This window comes from Cicer arietinum, chromosome 6 (assembly GCF_000331145.2).
Source record: "Cicer arietinum cultivar CDC Frontier isolate Library 1 chromosome 6, Cicar.CDCFrontier_v2.0, whole genome shotgun sequence".
Classification (NCBI taxonomy): domain Eukaryota; kingdom Viridiplantae; phylum Streptophyta; class Magnoliopsida; order Fabales; family Fabaceae; genus Cicer; species Cicer arietinum.
This window is the reverse complement of record NC_021165.2, coordinates 59776251-59788125: the sequence shown is the minus strand read 5'-3', so window position 1 is coordinate 59788125 and position 11875 is coordinate 59776251. Positions and strand designations below refer to the sequence as shown.

The window sequence follows — 11875 nt, the reverse complement described above, 5'->3', positions numbered from 1 at the left end:
CGGCATAATAACCGCTCTAAAACCGAAGGGACTGCGACATAATAACCGCCTAAAACCGAAGGGACTAACAGAAAGGGGAGAAGTGGCTCGAAAATTAGGCGAGCAGAATATAAGAGAGAGAAAAGAGAAAGTTGGGAAAAGCATCCAACTTTGGTGTACTTTTCACAATAGCTTGAAACTCATTATATAGTGATGGAAGCAAAGTCACATATGTTTTCTAAACAATGTGTGACTTTAGTATGTATAGAATTAAAACTACACAAAACATGATAGTTTTTCAAAGTGGGATTTCAAAAAATATTCTTACCAATGTGGGACTTGAATTTTAAAAAACAAGTTTCTTTCCAATTAAATTTACAAAAAAATATTTCTTTCCAATGTGGGACTTCAACACATTTTTAAATTCACACTATAACATACATATGTTCCAACAAAAATGATTATATATATATATATATATAGAAGAAATAGTAAACTAGTCATAATTAGTTTACACAACTACGAGGTCTCAAGTTTGAACCCAAGACTCAGGACAAGATGTCCGACCTAACAATATCACTTTCTCTGTTGAACTAAAATTTAAAGACACGCCTTATGTTCTTATTATAAATCTGTTTTTCATTATTATTTTCCTCTTAATAATCTTTTTTTCAAAATTTTATATACATTAATGATTCATTTACAAAAAATAGTCTTATTAATTTATAACCAAAAAACATAAGTCTTTTCAAAAAGAAAAAAAGGAAGACATAATTGATATCAAATGTGATGGATGGAGTCACACTCAAATTTCTAAATATAAATTAAAAAATTAAATTTTAGATTAATTTTAAAATTGAATTATCTGTATACAATTTAATATGTGATACAGTTATCACACATAATCCAAAATCAAATAAAAGGTGACATTATGAATAAATTAAACTAAAAATATATTTAAAAAATACCATTTAAAGCAATTATATATTAAATAATATCTTAAAAGCAAGTATTTTTTTAAGAAATAAAAAAATAAAATTTAACTAAAATTTAAACCGTTTACCATCAAATATATGGGGTGCGAGATAAATTGTTCACAAAAACATGGTAGTAAAATTCATATTATTGCAATTATCAAAAAGTAATAAAAATATGAGCAAGGTTAATATTATTATTTTATTAACCCATTGGTACATTACAAAAACACAAAAATATATGTCAATGCATACTATCAAGTTGAGCAAAAGTTCCAACGAGATGAGTGTTGGATCTTTTGTTGGGGGTATACTGCAAAATCTTGAACAAAAAGATAAACTTGATGATGATGATGATGATGATGATGAAGGTTGCACAAATAAATTTCAAAGTGTGTGTATCACACTAAGCTTTAGGTTCGATTTTCCCCCACTAATCTATATATATTGGATGCAAACGGGTTAACCGGCGAATCTCCTTCAGGATACTTTGGAATCCTTGAAGTGAATTGCACATTCACATCAAGTCTATCGATCAATGGTATTTTACGGAATAAAGTTCATTCATTTACTCTCGTGCACTAGAATGAAGAAATGACTCAGAAATATTTTTGACAGAAATTTGATTCATGTAACATGAATTTTGTCTTGTTTATCTTGTGTTCTTTCTGCCTTTAAATTATCTCTATTTATAGAGATACTCTTACCAATTGGTGAAAGAAAATAACTATTGAGAAAGATTGTAACTTTTGATAACTTAAAAGATGCATCAGTTTGAATTAAATCCAAACATTGCAACCACTTGACCAAGTGGTACATTAAGTTATTTAATTTTGCTACATTAATATAGTTATTAGATAATTCCAAATATATTTTGGAAATTCCTCTCACAATCCCCCACCATTTTCAAAATATATCTAAGTCCGTTATTCTGCAAATCTCATAGTTTCAGATAAATGTATCTTACGATTTGAACAATTACTTAGTAAATTATGTTTTCACTCATCCCCGAATAGATTAGTAGACAAGTTTTGAATCAACCATTCATTAGAACAAATGTGCATAACTCACACATTAAATCTCGATATCATTGATCGAATTATAAATATGACACATTTGATAAGGCCATGTGTCTCATATCCTATTCATGAGAATTTAAGAGTCAAACTCTTGAACTCTATGAAGCGGACCACTTTATTCTCATATAGGTGGACTATATCATAAGTGCACCCATAATTATACGTTCCAATAAATATATGTTATATGTCCATTAAGAGGAGACCTCATCCTACCACTTTTATTTTATGGTCACAGGGTTTTTACCCTTTGGGATGTATCTATTGTCAAGTACTTCAATCACTCTAATAGTGTACTTTCATCATTGAACTCAAGACTTAATGTTACTTGTAAGTTGATCGTTCCACCATTGGTGATTATTTAGATATGAGCTTGTATCACATCCCTAATGATGTCTTCAACATGTAAGACCCTTAATTTTTAAATCCTAAATTATGAAATTTTAGGGTATTTTGTGTTGGAAATATGAGGCTTTTTAGCTAATTTTATTGGTATTTTGTAAGTTATGCCAAAAATATTTTTTTGGAGCCCCAATTAAAATTATTCGTCGATAAATAATTTAGATTAATTACGGTGAGTCTTTTGTCGAAGAATAATTTATTTACGTTACGAAAAATTTAATACTTGACAGTTTTGTTAAGAATATCACTTGTTGCTGAAAATTTTATCTGCCAATTGAGTTGCAACGAGAGTGAGTTTGAGATGTGAGTGAGGTGATGTGTGTAAGAGTTTTTGTTTCAAAAACTATTTCCGCTACTTGTAAATATTGTTGACTTTTGTCGTTGTGTTACGACTTAAATATTTTATCCAAAAGTATTTCTTTCTTTGTTAATGAATTTGAATTTTTTTTTTATATATATAAAAAACGGGTTGTCGTAAACACCATGTTCTTTGTCAGACCTTTCGTCAAAGGATCTGCAAGATTCTTTTCAGTTCTTACAAATACTATGAACATCACTCCATTAAATTGTGTACATAGTTATGTCTTAAACCAATATGTATTGATTTTCTATTATATACTTGGTTATATGCTTTTGATAGTGTGTATTGACTATCACAATGTATGGATATTGATGTCGTTGACTTTGGCCAAATTGGTATTTCATACAACAAATTTCTTAGACATTCAGCCTCTTTACTACCTGCAACTAGAACAATAAATTATGCAGTCATGGTGGTGTCGGGAATGCAAGTTTGTTTCTTTGAACCCCAAGAAACTGCACATCCACTAAGGTTGAAGATTCATCCACATGTAGAAACATGATCCTCAACATGATTTACCCAACTGGCATTTGAATATCCTTCCAAAATTGAAGGATATCCACTATAGATTAAACTATAGTTAATTGTTCATTTCAAATATTTTAATACTTTATTAATAGCATGTCAATGTTCTTTACTTGGATTGTTTGTATACCCGACTTTATTTTCTAACAACATATGTTCTATTTGGTCTGATACAAGTTATGACTTACACCAAGTATCTGATTACCTTTTATATTTTTATTAGTGTTGATCAACTATCACCGAACCATGATATTTTTTTCATTTAGTCTTTTCACATTGTATCACATACAATTAATAATCATTTCAATTATCACATACACAAATTTTTATGTCATTCTACCTTTTACTATATTTAATAAGCATCTCAATTTAAAATTATAATTCTCTTTTTCATATATCCAAGTTTAAGATATAATACATTGAATGCATTAAATATATATTGCCACAAGCTAACAAAACATAATTATCAAAATTTCTCATAATCAAATATTATAAGGTGGATCTAAATATGTAAGTCAACTACTCCTTAACAAATAAGAATTTATTTCATTTCTATTAAACAAACCATTATCTTCATAGTTATATTATAACTAATACATGCATCATAAATTCTATTTGTTAATTCAAGTTTCATATTTAAATATATTGTATGATAAATTCAAATAACTATCAAAATAGAAAATAAACAATGAATTAAATTATTAAGATTTTCTATTACTTTCTTCCATCAACATTGGTCAACTTACAATAATTTTAAAATATAAAGATAAACAAGAAACAAATACTTTCATGCACATATAATATGAAATTATCAATTATACATATAATAATTTATTGCATGAAGCAACAATTTTTATTTAAGACATGCATGTGTTGATTTAATATCACATACTAAATCTAACATAAACATATACATATATATATATATATATATATATATATATATTTGGTATGAAAAAGGATAGTCATTCTACCCAAATAAAGAAAACAAGATTTCATTGACAATGATACAATCATAACCCATCATGAAACAAGACAACTCTTCACCAAACTTTTTAATTGTATACCTTCCAAACGTATACTTTCAAACACGTTTGAATCCAAACGAAAAAAGTTTGAATCTTCAAAAATAACTATCTACCATGCTGATGGTGGAAAACTATGGTATTAACTTTATCTATGTTATAGAAAAATTTAAAACTAACAATCATGCATCAAAAATAAATTTAAATGCAAATTTCGTAAACGATCATAATCATATAGAATGAACATTCAAACTTATATCATGTTTGCATATATTTGAAACACATGTATATAATTGTGTACCTTTCACCATAGTCATAAATATGCGATAGTTCATCTTCTTTAAAGAAGCATCAATTGTTTAAAAATAAATTCAAACAAAAATCAAACCTAAAGATTATTGGATCTTTTGTTGGGGGTATACTGCAAATCTTGAACAAGAAGATGGTGAAATTGATGATGATGAAGGTTGCACGAATAAATTTCAAAACGTGTGTATCACACTAAGCTTTAGGTTCGATTCGCCCCCACCACCAATCTATATATATTGGATGCAAACAGGTTAACCGGCGAATCCCCTTCAGGATACTTTGGAATCCTTGAAGTGAATTGCACATTCACATCAAGCATGTTGATCAATGGTATTTTACGGAATAAAGTTCATTCATTTACTATCGTGCATTAGATAAATGAAGAAATGATTCAGAAATATTTTTGACAGAAATTTGATTCATGTAACATGAATTTTGTCTTGTTTATCTTGTATTCTTTATGCTCTAAAGTATCTCTATTTATAAAGATACTCATATCAATTGGTGAAAGAAAACAATTCTTCAACTCATACCAATTGGTCAAAGAAAACAATTATTGAGAAAATTGTAACTTTTGATAACTTAAAATATGCATTGGTTTGAATTAAATCCAAACATTGCAACCACTTGACCAAGTGGTATATTAAGTTATTTAATTGTGTTACATTAATATAATTATTAGATAATTCTAAATATATTTTTGAAATTCCTCTTACAACGAATTTAAGGCCATCAACGTACAACTTTATATTTGTCTCGATATTGTCAAATACATATAATATCAATTTTATATGTAACCTTGATAAAGCATGAGGATGAACTTACTATCTTTTGTTATTGATGATTTGAACTAACGTAAAATGAGTCAAAATTCTTCAATCAACCTATTAATAGATAACATAGTTTTACGAACCTTTCATCCATTTCTTCAAATTTCAACGGAAGAAAGTCACATTTGGTAGGAGGGCAAACAAACAATCTTAAACACGCAAATGCTTCAAGAGTTGATGCACTGTTCTCCGAAATTAAGACAAAGTGAAATTTAAATTTACAAAAGGCTTTAAGAGTTGATACATGGTATATAAGACGGTTGATTGTGTCGTGAAAAATTCCTGACACATTTATCCATATTCATATCAAAATAATGACGTGTCTTCTTACCGTAGAAGTACACATTCATCTTTCTCACTTCCAAGAACATTGAGGGTATCAAAGCGAAGATCTCTTTAGACAAAATATTGGTTTTCAACGAATCTTTTATGGATAAAATTGTTATGACACTTGACAAGATGCAGTAGACAATTCATTAATGTAATCCATTTTAACTTATCATTTCAAAATAGTCACAATACACCTGAAATAATATATAGTTAAAGTCTAATTATTTTCTTAATTGCAAGAATATACAAAGTAAAGAATATACTTTTTGAAATAGGTAAAGTTTAATAATTTTCATAGATTTATAAAGTAAAGAATATACTTTTTGTTTTAACTATATGATGAATAGGGAATGAGAGCTTAAGAATCTATAATTTGGGTAGAAAATAAATAACATATGATCATGAATTCTTTTCATCAGAATTTTTATGTGGATCGATCCGAACAACTCGTTCTTAGGCATTTGAGTCAAATTACTTTGAATAATTTTTTTTTCAAAAGAAAAATTCGAAATCAATTTTAGTAAAATACACATCTAGAGAGGTAAGTCGATTTTAAAAATTAAAGTAAATTAAACAACTCATATTATAAGTATTCTTCTATCGTCCATTTTACATTTATTATAAAAAAATTGCTTACCCATCTCACCACTAAATGGCTTATATGCTCCACTTCGCAGGATGGGGACACATTTTTCTTTTTCGGAACAAATTGGGACAAACTGAATGAGTAACTAGAGAGACTGTTTCGATTTTACAATTATTAATATTTAAAAATTAATATAAATATATTATTCATATTATATTATAATATATATATATATTTAATAGAAACATATTTAAACATACTTTTAATTATATTATTGAAACAAATTTCATTTTATCAAATGACATTTGAAAGAAAAAAATTCAAACACAAATTAGTTAGTAAAATTCAATTTTCATTAAAAATATATTTATAAAAATAAATTTTCTAAATTTTAAAAATTGTCAATCCATTTGAACTAAATCAAACCAACATGTTCTTGAATCTTGATCGATCGATTTAATTCGAATTTTGTGAAAAAATACTGCTAAAACCAAACAATTACAAGAGAAGGGTGAAAGTTCTAAACAATTGTTTTTTTAAATAAATTTATGATGTTTTAGAAAGAAAGGAAAAAGGATACAACAAACATTTTCCTTTTTTTTTTTTTATAATAAAAGATGTTTGAATCAAATGTGCAAAAAAAAAAAAAAAAAACACAAAAAATCCACAAAGTACGCGTTTAGCAAATATTTGCACGTATATAAAAATCGATAGCTGACAACTACTCTGCTTTTTAGATACATATTGTCATCCCTGCTTCCACTCTGCATTACCAATTTTATTTCGTAAATTGCAAAGTTTTCCTTCCCCCATCGGAATCCTCCAAAAATGAACTATTGTCGGTATTTAACACGGAGTGAAAATGAAATCAATGTTTGATCCCACTTCCAATTTTCGTACTTCGTATATTCAATTCTTTTTCAATCTGCAGTAAAATATATCATACAACCAAATATTTTGCTCTATCCTATTTTAATATGTCAGGTTTATAGTGCAACATGTCAGGTGTTATAATTGTCAGGGTTTAGGCCTTTAGGGGGAGAGGGATGGCAGTGCTTATGCAAAAATTAAAACAAAATGAATTAAATGGCTTATGCACCAACTTTGTTGATGGTATAACTGGACTCAACTTGTATATATTTCAATTCATATACCAAACGTTCCTGAAGATGACATGATTGTGACAATGTCTCTACCTAGAGAAGTCATTTCTTGCATGAAAGATAGATGCCGGATATTATGGCCACCCCAGCTACAGCAACACCGGCAGATGTGAAGATTCTCAATGCAGAGATAGCCGGTTTGGGAGATGGAATTGTTAGGAGATCCTTCATCTGATAACAGTAAGGAAAATCTGTCAGTGACTAATACAGGACTGATACTATGATTTTGAGAAGACAAAAAAAAAAACCGTGTCTGTGTTAGACACAGTAAAATTGGAGTAACTGAAGAATGCTTTTTTTGCTAAAAACAGTTCTAAATTCCAGAGCATCCGCTTTGAAGTGCACACAGGATAAACTCAAGCATTTATTATGATTATATAACAGAAATAATTGAATGTTCACAAACCACGACAGGTTGCTTCCAATTCTTCTTCATTCCTTGTAGATGCCCCTTTCCAACAACAGCAACAACTGATCTGCTCTCACTTGCCACCTTTAATAATGTGGAGGACATGTACCTGGATAGACGCAATATAAGTTATAAATCGTACAATATATAATATATACTACAAGAGATAAGATAAATACAAAATTTTCTCGTACACAAATTCTAGACAAGACAGAGATCAGTTTAACAAATGCAGTCACCCTCAGCCACAATTCTAGACAAAACAGAAGCAAGATGAACTAATCCAGGTATCTTTACTAATATACTGTTAATTGCATCTATGACTAAACTGTTTCAACTAAACTCCGGGATGCTAGAGCACTAGTTAAAAGGCATAACTAGGTGAAATATTGATATCAACCCCCAAAAAAATCCCTACAGTAATGATCAGTTGAAAAGTATATCCTTATACCATGTTCAGAAACAAAAGAGGCACTTGTAAGTAGTTGAACAATGCAAGGTATTTGAATTCAGACCATCGGGTTTGGCTAGGATAGGCAAAAAATGCCAATACTAAATCCATGTCTAGAATGGTCTCCAAGGACCCCTCATTAGGAAGCAGGTGACAGGTGAAAGACACAAAATGAAACTTTAATTGTATTTAAGGGCAATAGAACTTACTGATCTCGTTCATGGACAAGGGTCTCCATTAAAGTTGGAAATTCCTTACTCATTTCTTGAATTACAAGAGTTAGCATGTCACTGTCATCCATTTCCTTCAGCTGAAGAAGCAAAGCAAACCCATGTTAGGATATAGACAAGAACTTTGCACAAACATGATTGATTCACACTTATCACTAGAGCATGAAGATCATGAAAGATACCATGTTATTAAGATCATCAGAGCTGGGTAAAAAGACTGCTTGGAAAAGTAAAGAGTACAACAACTTTGTCTTGTACCAAAGTGGCATCCTTCTCCATGTTCTCTTTAATGTAATCTGTCTCAATCAAAACATTAAAAAAAATCCATTAATACAGTAACAAGAAAGTTCTAAAACATAATCCCACAAAGTAAATCATGTTGAAAGATCTTAGAAAAATTGCAAATATTGAAAAAACAATTAAAAAGTTTGGGTGCATTAAGAGAAGTTATGTGAAAAATAAATAAATGTTCTTATGAATTGTGATGTAACTTATTTTCAAGAGCATATCTTTTAGAGAATATGAAAAGCACTAAAAAGATTGTTTTAAATTGTTTCTTTTAATTCACTATACACTACTACAGTACATACATATATTTCATCAACAGTTTATAAAAGAATTTAGGGTAATCTTGTAAGAATTGAATATTCTCCAGTAAGCATTTTAAGAAGATTTAGAAGTTGAGAAAAATGATAGATTTAAGTTGTAGGGTTGAAGTGTTACAAAGTAGGCCTTTATGCAATAGTAACAAAATAACAAAATAGCAGACCATTTGACATGGTGTCACAGGTTCTAGTCGGTATAGCAGCCTCTCTGCTAACAGAGATGAGACAGCATACAGCATCTACTCTCTCCAGATTGCATAATGGAGTGAGCATAATGCATTATGCCACCTATTATTTAATAAAAAAGTGTGCACTAATATAGAAATAGCACAAACGAGATGTGGGAAATTCTTACGGCAGAGAGCAAGAAAAAAAATGAGATGTAGTAGCATTCCCTATATATTACTACTACTAGTCTTAATAATGATTCAAGAAAATATCAAGAGTTGAAAATATTCTAAAGAATGGATAAATACAATATACATTATACATATGCAATATCAGTGGTTTTTCTTAAAATAAAAAAATGTATCCAACCTGTACAGGGCGATCACCAAGTATCACTCTGCCACCATACTTGATTGCTTCTTCATATGCCACACGAAACTCAGAGCCAGGAAATACCTCAAGCTTACTGCCAATCTGTCAGAAATTCAAGGGACGAAAAAGCACCCTACGTGAGAAAAGCAGCATTCTTGAATCGGAAGGAATGAAAGATTAATACTTGAAAATGTAATAGGGATAGAGTATAGAAACATGCCTTGGCGAGGAACCAGCCATAAAGTACTTCAAACATGTTATGTTTTTTCTTTAACATTTGAATCATTTCTCCCATAGTAGGTATCTGGATGAAAATAGATAACCGAATGAGAACCAATATAATGATGAAATTAAAGAAACTAGTTAATGCTATAGTTGAACAATATTATATAGAATTGGGTGTTCTCAAATAGAATTGTTTTTGCCCCCAAAACTAATTTAAAACTTGAAGTTGGGACAACGTGATTTTTAGTCTTAAATTTATTGTTCAACTCACTTTTATGTTAATATGTACAAACATAAATCAACTAACAATTAACATTCAAGTCAATTTTAACAAAAAATCAATTTTCGTCACCACAGAACCAAACACACAACTACTAGGTCCTGACTTTTAGTGGGGCCCACAAAAATTTGCATTAGAAGGAGTGTATCAAGTGTTTTGTCAAAGTTTCTCATCGTAAGATCCTAAGTTAAGAAGTAGAGACCTTAAGATTTTGAAGGGTAAGCACTGACACACGACTCGAGCACAATTCAAGGAAGACAGCCTGCAGAAAACAAAGACAAACCAAATGGTTTCGTCATTAAAAAAGTACAATGAAAAGAAAGTGAAACATCATGAAATCAAAATCAGGCATCATAGTGTGAAGCTTAACAAAGTTCAAAAGGAAAACAACACCTCTGGTTTCAGTAAATTGACAATAGCTTGAACTTCTCTGCTTGATTCCTGCAACGTCGTTCAACATAACTGTTACTCTAACTCTATCAATTCATCACCAATTCAATTGTGACCACAAACTTAATGCCAACATTTTTCTACAACATAAATGCCTACAATTTGATACAGTATCAAGATTCCCAACTACAACCCCAATTTTAAACCATGTTTGTTACAAAGACAAAACAAAAGGCAATTGCAATTGAAATGAATGAATAAAACCACAATAATAACATAATATAATGAAAATAAATAAACACAATTACAATTCCAATCGAAATGAATATAAAGAAACAAAATTCCGGAAGAAAAGAAAAACCCTAATTCTTTATTCGGAATCTAGACACTGAAAATGAACAATGCAACTAAAAGCAAGAACCGCACCAAAATCAAAAGAAAAAATAAAATTACCTCCGAGACATGAGCGGTACCGACCAAGTAGACATCACAAACGCCGCCCTCAGCGGAGGATTCACACGACAGCACGATCACGTTTCTCGAGAGCTCCTCCGGAAGAGAAACCGGGAGTCGATCTGCATCCACCGGGGCTTCAGGAGCAGACGAAGCTGCTTCAACGGCGTCTGAAGACTGATCAATTCGAACCATGCTTTCAGACAAGTTTTCCATTTTCAGATCATTGATGTGGACGAAGTCCTCTCCTTCAACAGCAGGCGTGTGGGATTCCGGTGGTTGTGGGTCCATTGCCGGAGAGTGTGTTCGGCGGAGGTTGACGGGGGTTTTGGTTGAGAATTGAGGGAACGTAACGGTTTTGCGAAGTGAAATTGTTCTTGTGTGTGAAGGTTTGGGGCGATGAATGAAAGAAATGAGTCGAGCGAGTTGTGTACGAGTGACTAGTTGACTCATAAGCAAAAGAAACTTGAATATGGTTTCTTTCTTTTCTCACTCAAAGTGGTAAAAGTGTGTGGGGCTTGCAGCAATTATTCTAAAATAATATATCTTAAAACACTTAATCACTCCATAATCAATTACAAACCAAAATAATTAACTAAAATTTGATTTTATTTAAAAACAACTTGAACAAAAATATCAAAAGCGGATTAGTCTACTACTCTACCAAAGATTAAGACTATTAGGTGGTGAAAGATTTATGGATCCAGCAAGTAGTAGGTTAGTTGTTTTGAT

At 30.4% G+C, this 11875-nt stretch overlaps 1 protein-coding gene across 1 annotated transcript; it reads right to left on the bottom strand.

The window, feature by feature from the left end:
- Positions 1-7271: 7271 nt before the first annotated feature.
- LOC101514659 (uncharacterized) lies at positions 7272-11653 on the bottom strand. The gene is made up of 9 exons (XM_004513996.3): positions 11144-11653; positions 10694-10741; positions 10503-10562; positions 10016-10099; positions 9793-9897; positions 8833-8946; positions 8630-8730; positions 7967-8078; positions 7272-7731 (listed from the first exon to the last, which is right to left on the bottom strand). The coding sequence occupies exons 1-9, from the start codon at positions 11594-11596 to the stop codon at positions 7603-7605; spliced, it is 1206 nt and encodes a 401-aa protein (XP_004514053.1). The 5' UTR covers positions 11597-11653; the 3' UTR covers positions 7272-7602.
- Between the last annotated feature and the right edge of the window lie 222 nt (positions 11654-11875).

Excerpts from the sequence above, each read along its gene's own strand:
- LOC101514659 (XM_004513996.3), bottom strand. The coding sequence starts at position 11,596 with ATGAGTCAACTAGTCACTCGTACACAACTCGCTCGACTCATTTCTTTC. Across the intron at positions 10,742-11,143 it reads GTACCGCTCATGTCTCGGAG|GAATCAAGCAGAGAAGTTCA; the intron begins GTAATTTTATTT and ends ACGACGTTGCAG. Across the intron at positions 8,731-8,832 it reads CTGATGATCTTAATAACATG|CTGAAGGAAATGGATGACAG; the intron begins GTATCTTTCATG and ends TTGCTTCTTCAG.